The sequence below is a fragment of the Harpia harpyja genome, chromosome 3, assembly GCF_026419915.1.
Source record: "Harpia harpyja isolate bHarHar1 chromosome 3, bHarHar1 primary haplotype, whole genome shotgun sequence".
Lineage (NCBI taxonomy): Eukaryota > Metazoa > Chordata > Aves > Accipitriformes > Accipitridae > Harpia > Harpia harpyja.
In genome coordinates this window covers 75,390,904-75,408,138 of record NC_068942.1, presented here as the reverse complement: position 1 = coordinate 75,408,138, position 17,235 = coordinate 75,390,904, and the positions used below count along the sequence as shown (strand labels likewise).

The 17,235-nt window shown below is 43.5% G+C and overlaps 1 protein-coding gene across 2 annotated transcripts in view; it reads left to right on the top strand.

Annotated features, from left to right (window-relative positions):
- The first annotated feature begins 2,247 nt into the window (after window positions 1-2,247).
- The window catches only part of RHOJ (ras homolog family member J), a 64,157-nt gene continuing 49,169 nt past the window's right edge, over window positions 2,248-17,235 (top strand). For both annotated transcript variants that reach the window (XR_008234601.1, XM_052783444.1), the window contains exon 1: window positions 2,248-4,355. Coding sequence is in view for 1 of the 2 variants with exons in the window: in XM_052783444.1 (XP_052639404.1) it covers window positions 4,178-4,355 (178 nt within the window). In the remaining variant the exon portion in view is untranslated. The remainder of the gene's footprint in view (window positions 4,356-17,235) is intronic.

Here is a 17,235-nt window from a genome sequence, read left to right as displayed (position 1 = left end):
GCACGATAGAGCATCATATCCTTTTTTCCCTTCTGCAAGCCTGCAGAGAAATATAGAATCGAGTTAATTGGCAATCATATTGTTCATTGCAGAGCTAATTAACAAATTTGCATATCCTTCATCTCCTACAGATCTTCTCACCAAAATTTCTTGCACCAACCTTGAACTTGCTAATCCCCAAGGAAGCGACTCTAGGGACTGCTCTGTCAGATATGTGCTGATGAAGATGAAGCTGATGTTTCCACACAGACATGTGGAAGTTGGACTTACTCAGCAGTCCCAGGAATAGAACTGCTGCCAGTTAATTTGTTAATTAACAAAAGGTCAGAGGCACTTCATCTAGAGCAGAGCTCTTTGCTTGTGAAACTTTGCTAGAAAGTGCCTCAGGTGACATCTTCATTCCACAGTGCTAATAGCACCTGCCCATATCTATTATCTATTTTAGCCTCCCTTCTTGCCATGGTGGTCTTGGCAAGAAGCCTGTAAAATGAGTAGGAAACAAACTGGGTTGGATACCCAAGAGCCACACACATTTAAACAAGCTTTCCAAGTAATCAGACTAGTTGGGTTCACTTTTTTGCTTCAGCCACGTCTTTCCAAACTTTGTGGCTTGGAACCAGCCTGCTCTTACTGAGATCTTATGAGCAAATCTGACCATTTCTAACCTGATTAGTAAAAGAGCAAAAAAGCCCTGGATCCAGATTACATCACCAGACCTTCTGAGCTTTGCTAATAATTACCAATAACCCTGTGACTTCCATGCTGGGGCTCACAGGCAGCTCTGTTCTGCAGAAGTCCCCTAAGTAGTCTTAGGGGAGCTGAAACTTGCACAGCAACCGCAGAAGGGTCAGCTTAACTTAAAGCATTGTCACTTGCAATTTGCAGGTTAAGAAATCTTTTGTAAAATGTAACAGGATTGCCTCAAACTTTGCTAGACTGCTAGACAACAGGACTGGCTGTTAATTCACACAGCAGATTCCGGGCCAATTTTGCAAGTAAAAGATATAACTGCAGAGTAGCAGAGGGGATAATGTCTCAGTCTCATGAGAGAAAAGCGTAAAACAATGTGATTATACTTTGTTGCAATTAAACCAGCTCTTAAGATGTTGTGGTCCAGCTGATCTGAATGATGCCAAACCAGGTTAAGTAATGAAATTAAAGAAAACATATATTTTTAGTCCAGATACAGGTGTTATAACTTTATCATAACTCCTCTAAAGCTGTATGTATCATCTATATAGGTAAAGCAAAAAAGTAGCACTGAATTTGAGTTGTACAGGCAAGATGTCAGCCTTCCTCACCTTCAAGATAAACTCATCCTGTTGGCCTCTTCCACACAAGCCATTAGATAGGCTCCAGCAGTGTGGCTGCACTTCCATTATGCATGCTAAGGGAAGTAAGTTCTTTTATTAATGCATCTTAATGAAAACTGGTTCCCTACAAAGCTTCCCATACATCAGAGCTTAGAATTGGTAGGGTTTGCAAAGACCCTCCAGTTCAGCCCCTTGATATTTTGAGTATCACAGAAGCTATCCCCTTTAAGTAATTTTCAAAGACCCTTTAAAGAAAGGTGGAGAGGAAAATAAAGTATGTTAAAGCCTCCAGAGAAACAGCAAGGGAATTTCATTGTTTAACCTCTTGCCAAAAAATGGAGGTGGGCACAGTCCTGCTGAGCCTGTCCAGTGTTATGGTCTAAGCGATACAGTCCTGCTGAGCATGAAGGAATAAGCCATGGAGATTTTGTTGTAGGCCTAAATCTGGGCTAAGTAGCATTAAAGCTTGCCTTAACTACTGTATGTTGGATGTTGAAAAAGCTTGGAGATGGATTATGCCTGTGTAAAATGGGAAACAAGATAGCTGTTGCTTTTGTCTGATAGAGGTAATGGAGAATTGAACCATGAATTATTGGAATTCTTTGCTTCCTCAGGCTCTTCAGTTACCTTGCAACAGCATGCACTTACTCATATATTTGGCAAATTTACCCAACAAGGTCACTAGGTTGGTAAGCAAAGGCAGAGAGGGTATCAGTGTGCTAGTACCTACTCAGCTACATAATAGCTAAAATGAGGCACAGGCTTGGAGTTTGACCTCGATTGCAACTAGAAAGAAGCTTAAAGAATAAATCCCTGTAACACTTGAAGTCCCTCAGGATGACCCAGCTGTGCTGCTGATGGTGGAAGTGATCGGCAGAGTAAATGCTTGGAGAACAGGCGTTTAGGTGCCCAGAGCTCACAAGTTTTCTTGGATAAACCTCAGCCTGGGGCTGTAGTTTTGAAGCTAAGAGGATGCCACCTGAACTCCTACCTGTGGGAAACCCTTTAGTGATGCCCTGTGACAGTGGGTGTGATACTGGGCCTAACACTGCCTACTTAAGATCCCCGTTGTCAACAAGGAGGAGGACATGAAGAAGATGGAGAACATGGGGCATGGTGCACAAATTACTGAATGACCAAGACTCTCCTGAGCCCCTTCACTGCAAAAATTGAAAGACACTGCAACTTGGGGCTAAGGACGTTCATTATTAAGGTTGTGTTTCTCTTTACTCATGCAGTTTGGAGCTAAGACAGTTTCTTTCTAAGGTTGTGTTGGTCTTCACGCTCCCAGGTGTGTGTTGCTCTAAGTCTGTGTGTGCTTTTGGGCATTTCTTTCTAACCAGGCATGAGCAAGGTGGGGGAGGCATTTAGCACCGGTGTGCTTCCCTGTGGAGTCCCGGCTGGGGGTTGTTTCCCCTTTTCAAAGCCTTTGAGTCTTGTGGAAGGGAAGTGCAGTGAGCAGGATGTGCTGCGCTGTTGTATTGGGGTTAATGTTAATGTCTGGCTTGTTTCTGCTGGAAATTGCAAAATCTTTCCTGTGGAAGGAGCAGGGAGTTTGGCCCTTCGTGTGCATATAGACTGTTATATATTTAAATGGAGAGAAGACTTAGGAGGCACGTGAAACACCGGAACAAAACAGACGAGGAGGCAGGAATCATATATTTCAAAGCTGGTTTTCCACAGACTGCTATGCAGTGTTTTTATTTTTTTTTAATTTTTAAATTCCTGTAACTCTTAATTCCACTTCTTTCTCTCTGTCTGTGTTTACATATTTACACTAGGAGGGGAAAAACTCCCTCTTTTTCTTTTTCTGGGTGGATGAGGGGAAGTGCAAGAGAAACCAAGTGCCTGAATTGAAAAATCAATTATTTATTCTGTCTAACAAAGTTTAAAGAGCTATAGACACAGACAGTTGACATTAAACTCTACCTACCCACTACAGCTCCCGTCTGCCTTTCCACCTCCCCCCCTTTCCCCTCCGAAATGGAAGAAAACACCTATCCCGAGATCAGAGGAGATCACTCCTGGGAAGAAGAGACGACCCTGAGACAGGGGCACAGCTCGCAGCCTCCCCGTACCCCGCCTGGCCATGTAGGTCCAACACCCGCATCTTTCACAGCCTCCCCGAAATCCAACTCGCCCCTCTGGGTGCCGGCAGCCCTGAGAGCAGCTGGAGCGCAGGATGGAGCAGGACGCCTAAAAACTTCGTTCTGCAGAGAGACCTCTAGTGTTTTTCTTTCTCCATGTCCTGGCAGAGTTCCTCCAAAGTACAAATACACACAGAGCTCCCATTGTTTGCAGCCCTTCACAAGCCCACTGATCCTAATATGGAATTCAGCAGGAAACCCATGATTTCCTGACACACAGCAAGCTGGAGAAAGAAAGGAAAAACTCCATTAAAAACCTCCAGGCTCTCCTCCATGTTAGAAATGAAATGGAAAATGGAGTGGATTTAACAGGAATCCCTGATTCCTGTGGCCAAGCTGGAGGAAGAGAGACACGAATCAAAGCTGCAGGCTGCTGATATTTTTGAAGTCGCAATAAATACTGAGAACTCCGGGGCAGGATGAAGATTTCCTGACTCGGACGAACGAGAAAGGACAGATCGCTTTTTTATGATATTCTTTTCTATATATTTAATTTATTCACCTCGATGATTCTCTTGACTGATCTGGTAATTGTTAGAAGCGGCTGTGGCAGCCTGGAAACATTAGTATGATTTCCTGAGTTTGAGATTTGCTGCCCCCCCCCCCCCCCCCCCCAAACTCAGGAAAAGTCAATACAATCGCACTTCATTTTTCCTTCATGTGCACTTGGAAGTCCTGGGAGCAGCAAGAGCAGCGGCAGCGGCGGCAGCAGCAAGAATGAACTGCAAGGAAGAAGATGACAACTGCACTGACGGGAGCAGCAATAACACGAAGAAGATGTTAAAATGCGTGGTGGTTGGGGATGGTGCAGTTGGGAAAACCTGTTTGCTGATGAGTTATGCCAATGATGCCTTCCCAGAGGAGTATGTCCCCACTGTTTTTGACCACTATGCAGGTAAGAAAGTGCTTTAAAAGAAATTTAATTGAGAGCTCCAGGAGAGCCAGGAGGGAGGTAAAGGAAGCTCAAGGAGAGGAGAGAACGGTTCAAAGGGGACGCATGGGTTACTTCTTGTCCGGGAGTGTGATTTGGGCCTGGATGGTAGCCAGGCAGCTTAGGTGGCAGCTCATACAATTGGGGCAATGCAGGATTTATTCAGAGAACTTATTTGTTTGCTTCTCATTTTTATTTTGGTTTTGGCAAATAAGCAGCATTAGGGATGCAATTAAATCCACAGGATTTTGGGGACAACAAATATAATTCAGCCTCCATCAATTTGTATTTTTGCTTTGTTTTTGAAATTCTGATGTTCTGAACTTCACAGGCTGCAGTTATGATGAAGACTATATAGATATATATACACACATAAAAATATATGCTATTGGTGATCTTGTACCTCACGGCAAATGATGCATAAATTACAATATTTATATCCTGTTTAAGGAGTAATCTTCGAGAAAACCAGCATAGTCTCTTTCAGTGCTGTCAGAATGTAATGCTCCTTTCAGAGACATTTGTTACTCCATCTATAAATACATTTTAATACTATAACTTGATGGTAGGGAAAGCAGAAGTGGTGACTGGTTTGAGTACTTTATAATGAGGGAATTTGTAGTATAAGAAAAAAATACGAACATAGTCAAGACCATCGAGGATGTTCGCTGCATCGCTGTGCAAAACAGACCCACAGATTAAGTGCAATATTCACAGGCCTCTTTCTGTAGCAGTTACTTATTTTACCCAGCTGTGCCCAAAGTTATCACGCAGATGGTCTGATAGGCTAAAACTGTTGATCAAACTTCTGTTTAAATTTTCCTATCCCAAATTCTGCTGTTTTTTCTTCTCTTGCTGCTCCTTTGGCTTACGGTTATTGTTGTTTGTGAGATCCCTGAAAAACAGATTCTAGAAGCACTGCAAAGCTCATTGCTTATCTTGCAGCAGCAGTTGGAGTTTCCCTCATTCTCTCCCCACCTCCTTAAAAACTGAATTTTCATGGCGTGGCTTATCATAGATTTGGTATTCTGTAATGGGAAAATCTCTGTTTTCATTCTGGCTTCATGTCAGGTTTAGCAGATGAACTGGCCAAACAAGAAAGCTGTGTAATTGCAGAATCTGATCCATGGAAATGTGAAGACCTTTTCCTCCACAAGAGTGGGCAGCGTCACTTCTAATGCAAGCAACGCTCTCTTTCCTCTACCCTTCCCACCAGATAGATAAAATGACCATTTTAGAAAAAAACCTTTACCCAGACAAGATATAAGAATATTGCATGGTGGAAATAAGTACTTCCATGAGCCAAAAACCCCAAGGAAGCCTGGCTGCATGAATTTATGTCTTGTATTGCAATAGCACCCACTTTCCTATGATAAGCTGAGATCTGCTTGTCCCTTACAGCTTTGCTTCCCACCAATACGCCCCTGTCCTTCACTGTCTCCCATGCCCTGCTAATACCTCTGCATATGGAAAAACTCATACGATAGCTGATACCAGACCATGTATACATTGTCCTGCAGGCTGGGTGGTTTTGGTGCGAGTGTGGGTGCACACGTGTGTGCACACACATAGGAGCTGATGCCAGCCGGGCGGGCTGGCACCCGGTGGGGGCACCACACTGAGTTTCTCTTCCCTAGCCAGCTGCGGGTGACTCTCAGGAACTTGCTTTGATTTTGTTTCCTCTCTGTCAGAAGTGGTAGAAATTGCCGGTGGGTTCAAAAGTTACTGAGGGAGAGGAGGGCTGAGAGGGGGACAGGAAGATGAAGAGTGTCGCTGCGTAATCTTTATTTCCTTAGGGTGCCAGGTAAAAGCAGTATACATGCACTTTTAAATCAAGCTATGCTTTCAGGATTTGAAAATTTAGACTGCTAAAATATCTCCAGCTAGTCTTATTTGCCTTCTTAACTATTACAGTACATAAATATAAACTAAAAATGTTTTCAATGAGAAAGTTCAGAAAGATAAGGGAAAAAATAACTCTGTATATTAACATGCTATTCTGAGACCAAACCCTGTCCAGCAGCAGTGGTCAAAACCAGCATTGATCAAAAATGGAATTTCGGTTTTTTGAGAAATCCCATCATTTATTAAACCAATTTCACTACAAAACTGCACAGAGAATTGAGCAGTGGAAATGACTTCTGGAGCAGAGTGCTGGAAAAAATCCCACTCATAAAACATAAAAATATTACATGGCATAAAGTATAACATAACCTATTTAAAATACTGTGGGTATTGAGAGAGAAAAGAGCTCACCGGGGGCAACCTTACCCCTGAGCTTACAGCCTTTAGGGTATCATATTGCAGCAGCCCCTTCCACAGCTATCTGCGTGGCAGCCCGCGGTCAAGAGGAGAGGTGGCACGGCAGTACCATGGGCATAGCGGTGCCGTGGGCACGGCGATACCACAGGGAGGCTTCACACATGGGCAGATCCTGCAGAGTGGTTGAGGCTCTGGAAAATCGCGTTTGAATTTACCCCAGGGAACTGGTTTGCCTGCCCCTGCCCTTGCCCCTGCCAAAACCAACTGTTTCAACTTTCCCAAACAAGCTGAAACCATTTGATTCAGTTCTGTGCTGGAAATGCTCAAAAGCAATTAATTGCTGCAGATTTTTGCAAAGCTGCACTTTCCATTGAAGGTTTTTCACCCAGGCGTTATTACCAGCAGTTGTGAGTCCCAGGGCATTTACCAATTTCCTTCTTTCTAATGGAAAAAGGGGGTGGTGATCTCAGAGCAGTTTCTCACTGCTGCAACTCCAGCGACTCGGGAGAGACAGTGATACTACCCAGCCCAGCGTTGGGAAAAGCTCCAGATGCACCATTGCCGTGGCCAAGGCGTTAACTGTTCACGGCCCCACAGCACCAGCTGCGTTTACTTGCCCTGCTGCATTGCATCTTCTTAGTTCCTTCCCCAGGCATGTTTTCATGGCACGGGTGAAGCAGGTGAACATACAGACAAGGGTGGCCCAGAGGAAGCAACCAACGTTTCAAAGGGCTGAGCTCCAACGCTATTAGATCTGTACGGTACTTATTCAGTGCCTTTCACATGAAGGGGCTTGAAACCACTTTATGAAATTTGGGCCCAACCTGCCTCTGAGAAAATCAAAGGCAGTAGATGGATTTCACCCAGGGAAGGAACAGGCTTCCTGCAGATAACTTACACAGCGTTTACAACTCAGATACGGCGATGCCTGGGACAAAAGGCTGTTGGTGTTTCACCGTGTATGGAGCTGCACTGTACAAAAGTCCAAACCAGTTATTAGCTCCACACTAGTAAAACTCTGCCACAAATTTCACCCACAGTCCACAAAAATGAATTCGTTCAGGGCCTGTTGCCAGGGTTGGGATGTGATGGATGTAGACTAGGGTCAGAGGCAATGCCAGGGAGATGGGGAAGGCAAATTTGTTACTTGGATACAAAAATGGTTTCTTTTGTTGGATGTGTGGAAGTTTATGAGTCTGGTAATTTCTCAAGGCATTTTGAAGAGGTTTTGCTGGAGGCCAGAGCTCTGAGTAGGTTTCCTTACCTTTGGTGAATTTCCAAGTCCCACGCTGAAAGGCTTTAGCCACGAGGTAAATGGCTATTTCTACAGCAGGCGAACCAAAGTGCTATCCCAGTGACAAACAGGATATTCCTGGCAATAACTGTAACAATAGGGACTGTTTGGATAGTGAGTAGATGCTTTAACATGCTTGTTCCATTCTGTCTTTTGAACATCAAATGCTGATTTTCCGTGAGCAAAGGTCTCTCAGTCAGGGTGACTTGTATTGTATCTAGCTATGTGAGGTTGTAAATGTTTAATTAGGGCTGAGGTTGAACCAACAAAAAAATTCAATTCAGCCACTAGCAGAGTTGGATTAATAGTACCAGAATTAACTGGCTTGCTCTGTGAAACACAGAAGGGACATGTGCGTTATTTGTTACTTAGGCAGCCACTAAGCATCCCATTTGGTATTCATGAACCCTAAAAAACCAGCAATTTTTCACATGAAATTTATTCACCCTAAAACTTATATCCAGGCTTCCTAGAGAGGTGGTCAATGCCCCAAGCCTGTCAGTGTTTAAGAGGTATTTGGACAATGCCCTTAATAATACACTTTAACTTTTGGTCAGCCCTGAAGTACTCAGGCAGTTAGACTAAATGATCGCTGTAGGTCCCTTCCAACTGGAACTATCCTATCCTGTTCTGTTCTATTCTATTCTAAAAGTGATTTTTTTTTTTTTATGTAAAAAACCTCAGTGATTGAGCAGCAGTACCTCAATGCCATGCTACTAACTTGGCCCACTGTGCAGACAAAGGTGAAAAGACTCATTAGATGGTTGAAGTCTAAGGAGAAGAGGATGGTGAGTCTTAAACTGTCTAGTTCAGGTGTAGCACATAGATGAATGTCATACAAATAGCTTTAGGAGCCAAAGTTGCATCTTTGATAAACGAGAGAGTTCAATCCCTCCAAAGCAGAACTGCAAAGCATCTGCACTAAAGACATAAAGTAGATGGCGTAATTATGTCCCTCCCTCCCCTCATGTGTCGGCACAAACTGGTGAACATTTATAAATAGTGAATCCATTTGAAAAAAATTAGCAGTGGCATGTGATCAGCTAATGAATAGCATACAGAATAGTTCAGCCATGACTGAAGCTCTGTAAATTAAAAGCAATATAGAAGACGACAGCCGTTAATTACTGTTAGGAGACACATTTTTGTTCTTTAGTGATGATTCAATCTAATCTGTCTGCCTTTGCACTGAAGTGGGCTGGAGTGCTCAGCAGTCTTGCAGAGCGGTGATCCCAACGCTGCTGGCCATGCGGGAAAGGAGAGTCTTCTGTTCTGGCATTTTTATTAGAATAGGAGCAGTACTACTGCTCTTGCCAAGAGCAGTCAGCTTGTACCTGTGCAAATCCATAAATCTATTATATCCTGCCCGTATGCCACAGCACCGATTCAAATCCCTGTTCCTCCTGTCCTCCCATGAAAAAGAGTGGTTGGAAGTGGGCTGTCACCGATCATCGGGCTGCCCATGGCTGGCCACTCAGTCCTGGAGCAGGCAGGAGCACCCAAGGGAGACTGGGACCACCCTGACACTGTCGACAGGCCATGCACGGAGCAGCTTTGCCTTGCAGCGTCCCCCCATGGGGGAGGAACCACCAGCCAAGATATGGCAGAAACCAGACGTGAGCCGTAACATCCCAAATTTCTCCAGCTACAGGCACAAGAGCACATCTGTCCACACTTTTGATGTGCTAGTTATTTTTAAATGAGTGCCAATGCACACTGCTTTCGACCGGTTTCTTCTTGCCATGGTGTGTAAGCAATGACTTAAACCCCATACCATCAGTTTTTTTCCCCCATTAAACTTTATTAAGCAGGAAGAGACTAACCAAGGAGATTTGCAATTTCTGCATGGGTGCTGCCGTGGGAGTGTTCACACTACCACATTCTTGAGACAGTTGTCTCCTATAAACAGTCTTGGTAGCATATTAGAGAAACCCTTCATGCAATGTTTGGGGTCATTAAACTGAAAGAGCTATAAATAGCACTGAAAGAGAGCTGTGATGTTTATTTGCATGGATGTTTGCAGTGGGTTTTTTTTCCTTTTAATGTTCATCCAATTTTGATCGTACAGATTTGAACTTTATCCTTGAGACAAGAAAGCATTGACTCTTTTAAGATCTGGCTCTTTAGACTAGCAGCCACAGAACAGATATGTTCATTTTGCCTCTTGGGAGCTAAAAGAACTTCTCTGCCAGTCTTCCTGGTATCATCTGGAATAAACCAGGGATCTCAATAAAACATTCAGGGTATAACACAACAGAAACCCACCAGTGCAATTCAAAGGTTTTCATGGCTGGCTTTTTTGAAGATAAATTTTACAGAACCACTAATTCTTAGGCTCCCCACAGAAGGTTTAATTCTGTGCCCTCTGTCACATAAGCCAGAGAAGATCTAGTGATCCTCAGGCTTTTTCACATCCAGGAAGCCTAGACAGTTTTTATATCGAAAAGCTGCTTTTTGCCTGAATCACCATGGTTTTTCCACATTCAGATGAAGCAGACAGCATATACGCTCCCAAGCATTTTAAGACTTTTTCCTTCTGAAGATGTTTTACAGTATGTGAAGACTTGAGATAACTATCGCTCATATCTCGCTTCCTCACACACATCCCTCTATTGTCCCGTGGGTGCACAACCCACTTGAAGCCCATGGAGACAGAGGTGTGTGCATGCTTTGTGATCCTATTTACTCAGGGGAGATCTCTTCTGCAGCAGTGCTCTGAGCACTGCGGTGACAAAGACCTTGTTGTCCCCTGGTGCTACTGAAATGCAGCTGTGGCTGGGGAGGAGCCTGCAGCACCTGAGCTGCTTCCTATCTTTGCCTCTGGCTCCGTTATATAGCTTCTCTTTGTCCTGTTGCCATTCCTGGTTTGATTTTACACTGACAAAAGCTTTATGCTACAAAGAGACACAAAAGAACTCTGCACCAATCCCTCCTATACCCGCCAGCATCTTGCTGATCACCCAGCACTCAGCTGACAGCCCAGAAGCTGCAGAGAACTGATTTCTTCATCCAGTATTGGCAGTCAATGGATGTCCTCGTCAGGAGTTAGACCATTTGGATGTGTATTGGTGATTCGGATGTAGAATGATGGGGTTTTTTTAAGGTCAGCCACAGTCCTGAGGGAATGGGTTGGAATGACGAGAAAGTCAAGTGGCTTAAAAAGAAATATTTCTTTGCATGGTATGTGATTAGCCCAAGGAACATCACTGTACAGAAGTCACTGAGGACAAAATTTTAACAAGGTTTGCAAAAAGGGAGGTTGGACCAGATATCAGGGAGATTGAGTGCTATCATAAGCTAATGAAAAAGATTTCTGCAAGAGATAATAAAATGTAAGCTGATACCACCTTCTGTTAGAGGCCAGGAAAAGACATAAATTTGGTCTGATGAATGGCAAATTATATTAAATCTGCTCACTGCTACATCAGAGATGAAGACTTGACTCCTTGGGCTGTGAGTTTGGCCCAATCCAGCACTCTTGTACTCAGTGCTGTAGAAAGGGACTTTTTGGAATGATTCTTCTGATATATGGATGGGCAAACAGATTTTGAAATTTTGCTTATGCAGCAATGGACTGTAGCAGAGAGACATGGAGGGCTTCCTCTGGAGCACAAAGGGGTTAACAGTGGAAGCGATGACAAAATGACCCTTTTCTTCTCCACTACTCCAAGACAGTCAGTCTTAGTCTTTCCCTCCCTTTCTAATCAGCGTAACATTGCAGGAGGTGACATCAGCTGAGGAAACCAAAACTGAAACTGTGGCCTCCGGCTCTTGAAGGACAATCTCTACAGCTTGAACTAACAATCACATCAATTATCTTAAAATCAATAATTGACTCAGTACATGTGGCCAGCCATCCACCCCAGGGGACGAAATCACTTACAGTGGTGCCAGACCAGGTACGTGTTGACAGCCAGGCAGATGCTTTTCAATAGCAGATGCTCCACATGTAGGAAATAAAAACAAGAACTTAGCAAAGTCCAAGCAGCCCAAATTCCTAGACATGTACAAACTTCTTCATTTCTGAGGGATGTGACAGTGTTTTTACTAAGTCACCATTACAATGGCTTAGTTACTGATTAAGTCAATGCAAAATACCTCCACTGAAACTTCCTTCTCATTTTCTGTTCTCTTGATAAACCTTGATACCTTGATGTCTATACTAGTGATACACATGGTTGCTACTGTGCATCACTGTGTATTTTTTGCCCTGCAGGCAGTGCCTTTCCTATGTTCTAACTTTCCAGTTGTTATGGCCAGACCTAATGACATCATGGAAATGGCAAGGGATGAGGAAGAGCAAACCTATTTCCTTCAATTGTTCTGTTCAGACAAAGTCATTAAACAGTAATGACATCTCCTGTCAAATTATTATTTATCTTTGCAATGAAAAAAATCCAAGTTATTATATTTCTAGCCTGCTTTTAAGAGTGATCACTCACCAGTCTCCTGTCAGATATATTGTTCTTGTATCCCAAGCGATGGGTCTTCCTGCTAAGTCAGGGAATAAGTTACTGAAGAATAAAAGCTTTATGAATTGTCATCCCAAGTTTTATCCCAAGAGGCACTGAATGAATGGATTCTAGACTGGATTTATGAACTGGCATCCATGTCTCTTTTTTCCCCAAATAAGATCAGGGAAAATGTGTTTTAAAATAACGTCTAATAATTAAAAGCTAAAAAGAAAAGAAGTTGATTTACCTTATTCATTATCAAGCATTATTTGCATTCAAACTCGGAAGTCTCTCACCCAAGACAAGCTATGCTACCAGCAGCCTTGGCTGAATGCAGGGACTAGACCTTACATGCAACTTCTACATGTGCTAAAATGCTCAAGTGCCATTCATCAGCCAACGACTTTCTCATGTACCCAGGTGGACAGGAAAGCTCTCCCAGATCTGAGGATGAATCATTACACCTCACTGCAATCCTAAGCACCGTCCATCATGTCTCAGCAGTGAGGACACAGCCAGGTGAGCGTAGCATGAGGGAGCATCCAATGATACAATCCAACCATGTGGTTGGTGCCACCTTTGGCTGAAACAGATGCAGATCCCATTATGCAGTGACAGCTTTTCCTTAGTATTTGTTCTGTAGCATACATATTCATAGATTTATGACCAAGAGCAAAACCCTCTTCTTAAACAGATATCACCGTGGGCATGGAAAGTCATCATATGAGAGTAGGCAAGATGGCTTGGAAGGGTCCTGGGCGACACAGTGCCATCTGCACCCTGTGGCACTTGCTGGTAAGTGGTGTCCCCAGATAGTCCCCATAGCCAAAGTGGTGTATTTGGGATCCCAGGGAAGGGGAAGGTGTGAAAGACCATGAAAGATTGGTATTTCAGCTAGCACAGTTCCCCAGACTTAGCGTGGATCCAGTGCACCAGCAAATCCAGCAGTGGGGTTGCCTTTCTGCCTCAGGGACCGGCACGGCAATGCATCCATAAATATGAAATGCGCCAACCGGCCTCAGGGGAAGAGAAGGCTGGAAAAACCATTCACTGACAGGAGAAGCACTGGGAAAAAAAAAAAAAAAAAAACCTCCCGAAGGAGGGAGGCGGACAGCTGTAAAAATATTCCCAAGCACAGTGGCACAGGGGGCACAGTCAGGAGGGTGATGGCTTGGGAGCAGGAGGCGAAGAGCAGCACGGCGCTGTATCAGGATCCTCACTCCTGGTTCAGGAAGGTGTGCAAGTGTATCATGGAAACAGCAGTCCCAGTGATGAGCACAGGAGCCAGCACTTAGGCATCTGAAAGAGTTAAAGAGGACCGTGCAGAGGGGCTGGACAAAAAGGTCCTGCCACAGTGCAGGAGGACGCCTGAGATGACTCACTAAAACTACTTTCCAACCCCTGCAATTCTGAGGGGATGGAGGCCACGTCTCTTATTAAAGACTTTCTGGCAGAGTCATCTAGCTATAACTTTGAAGTAATGATATTAACAGTATCTGCTAATGCTCGGCTTTCTGCAGACTTTAAGGAAAAGAACAACTTCAGCAATGAGTGGGAAAACATACATGTTCAAACATAACAGTTTTCATCCCCTGGGAGATGGGACAAAAAGAGCATCTATTTACAATAATAATGCTGCTTTGCTGAGAACAGACCATAAGGAAAATCTCATAAGGTTGGAAAATGTGTTTTAAGTTCACAAACTGTCTCATGCTCCAGCTCCAGAGCGGGCAGCTGTCCAGCTGCTGTGAGCAGCTCTGTCCTCAAAGGCCAGACCCTCCCCATCTCAGACACTCTCCGTTTCTGAGCAATCTCCCCAGCTCCATTTCAGAAGTGGTTAGCTTACTTCAGTGGGTTTTCCTCCAATAACTAGGCATAGGGTCAAAGACTTTTTCTAATTTGGGGGGCCCAGTTGCTTGAGTTCCTGTCCATGAGCAGACGAAACGAAGAGACCTGATTTTTCATTTAAAAGGTGAGGCGTTTCCGCCAGGGAGTCTCAGTGAGTTTCACACTGAAGATGCCTCCTGAGACCATCTATTTTATGCTACATATATATCAAGCAATGGCGTGTGGAAGTAATGCCCAGGACTTCATGTTGTCCATTCAAGCTTGGACGAGAGTGCTACTATTGAAAGGTTGGGTTGTACGATCCCATTCCCAAATGGCTCCATAAAGGCACACAAACTTCACTGAGGGCTCAGGGTCTATCTACATATACATTACAAAATACCTCTGGAGAGGTATTTTGCACGTTTATTTTTGTTTCATTATAACTACACATAGACATTTTCAGCTATATGAAAACACAAAGGATACTATAGAATTGCTTGCAATTTCTTTCTAGTTTAATCCCATTTTTGCTCTCTGAAAACTTGCCATTAAAATTTTCAGCAAAAGCATGAACAAAAGCTAGGAGGGCATTTGTATGCTCTTATTTAAGCTCTTAGAAAGACCCTTTAACTGAACAGTGCTGCTTTGCTTTGTTCTGTGTATGTAACCAGTAAATCTCAAAAATCAAGTACAATTCCCTTCATCTCATTGCCTTCTAGTTACTGCTCAGAATATTTAAGCCTGTTCCAGGAATACAAGGGAGTAACATCTCTCATTAAAAAATATATGTGAAATACAGCTTTAAGAAAGTAATTTTCCAGGAATACCATCCATGAAAACAGGATCAAACTCAACTTTAAAAGAGGAGTTCATATTCCAAAAAATATTCAGCTAATCTGCCAGAAACTAGGCCTTACGGAAGAACTCCAAATTAACTGAGCCAGTTCAATGATATCATTAATATGGAGAATTTCCCTTGCCATGCATAGTAATATTCTCTGATGGAGTGTGCCACTTGGAGATCTGCTGGGAATTTACCTAAACCATTCAGTTTGGTTCAAGTCCACAGGGGTGAGGTTGCTGTGGTTCTTGTTATTTTAATATTTTAGAGTGTTAAGTGCATTTTCTCCCTCTAGTCTCCCTCCTGGGAAACTGCTGAAATGGTGAAATAATTCATTCATATTACCCAATTTATTTCTTTTCCTGTAAAGAGCTGCTTGTAGCAATACCATAAGTCTCTCCTGATGCTTCCAAGGAAGGAAGAAGCAACGGGGAGTGTGAATGCAGAATGAGGTCCCCAATCTGAATTAATGCTTGACAGAGGAAATCTATGCCAAGAAAATGGTGGAACGGGAATAACTTGTGTTGTCTCCATATGGTGCCCCCAACTGGGTTTCTTTCCCCCTGCCCCCTATTTAAATGCATGAACATGAGAGATTAAAAACAAGTCTTCTAACAATTTTGCAAGGAAAACAGTATTTTGAGACTATGCCCAACAGGGTGGAAAATCCTGAGGACACAAGGGAACCATGTCCCTGGCTGAGTGCATTCACAGTATGTCACGGTGAGGTGCCTGAGACAATTCATACAAAGACCACCTGACTAGAGAGCACCGTGTACCTTCCATCATATTAAGTCCTTCCAGGTCTTGATCCCCTTTGTGCAGTTCCCTCCACCTTTCAGAATGAATAGCCGCATTTCCTTTTCTCAGTATTTATTTTCCACATTGCTTTTTTTCCTCAAAGTATAGGGTCTTCCCACCTGAAATGTTAGAGAAAAAGAAAGACAGTTTGTCTCTCCAAAGCATGCTTGGGTGCAGCATGGGACATGGAGCTGGCCAGAACTAGATATGGGTCCTGCGGAGCCATCTCTGAGCCAGCTGGGTCCAAAACCAGACCACAGACATTGCACACATAGCAGCTGCCCCACAAGCACTGAGTGATAATTATTACCGTGTGTCTCCTCTGATTTCCTCAAGCGCTGCCGAGCTGGTGAGGACTGCAGCCAGCCAGGGCATGAGAGCAGATGTTCTTGCCTTCTGACAGATGTCAGCTCTGCCCGATGGAAAATGCCATCCGAGATGAGTGAAAACCAACAAGCAGCCAGACAGGGCTTTGCAGGACGGTAGTGGGACCACCCCGCAGTGACCACTATCCATTGCAGAGATCATCCAGCAGCCATCTCTTTCCTGGCAAACCCCTGCCACAGCATACCATAAAAGCATGATCTCAGTATTGCTTCTTGTTTGTAAGCTAAGGAAGGTCAAAAAAGCCAAGCAGCTGCATGAGAATCAAAAAAAGCAGAAGAAAATAGGAGAGAAGAATTGGAGGAGGGTGGGAAACAAATGTACTCCTCAGAGGATGGAGGCGAAAGGTATGTTTAGGAGAAGACACTGCAGAAGCAATCTATAAACCGCAAAACAAGTGATTTGTAACAACAATGTTTTGGGGGATATGACTCATGATTTTGAACTTTTGGGGTTAGGAAAAGTTCTGGCCAGAGCATTTTTGATGAACTATCCCACCAAGAGAAAATGCTGATTCATGAAAGTTGAAGCATTTTTTAAATACTTGGAAGGACAAATTCTTGAGATCCAGGGCCCTCTGGTTATTTCTGACAGTGCAGCAAGAAAGACCTAAATTGAAAACAAAATATCTGAAGGTTTTGTTTTCATTCCATTGTAAAATGAAAATAAATTGTAAAACCTCAGAAGTTGTCACAAAGCTGAATTATCATCCCCCTGGCCAGTTCTAGTTGGTTACTGTTATTATCCATTTTACAGTTATTGTAATCATTATTATTCAAAGGCAGACTTACTCCCACTTCCTCTAAAAGAAATGTTTGTGCAACAAAGACAAAAATTTCCAAGGAAAATGCCTCAAATTGCATGAGCTCAGGTGTGGTTTTAGGCTTTCTCAATACAAAGAGCTGCAGCGGTTGCAGGGAGAGGTTGGTAATCCTTACAAGCCTTGGCAAACCTAATGGCAGAACCAGGCAAGTCCTT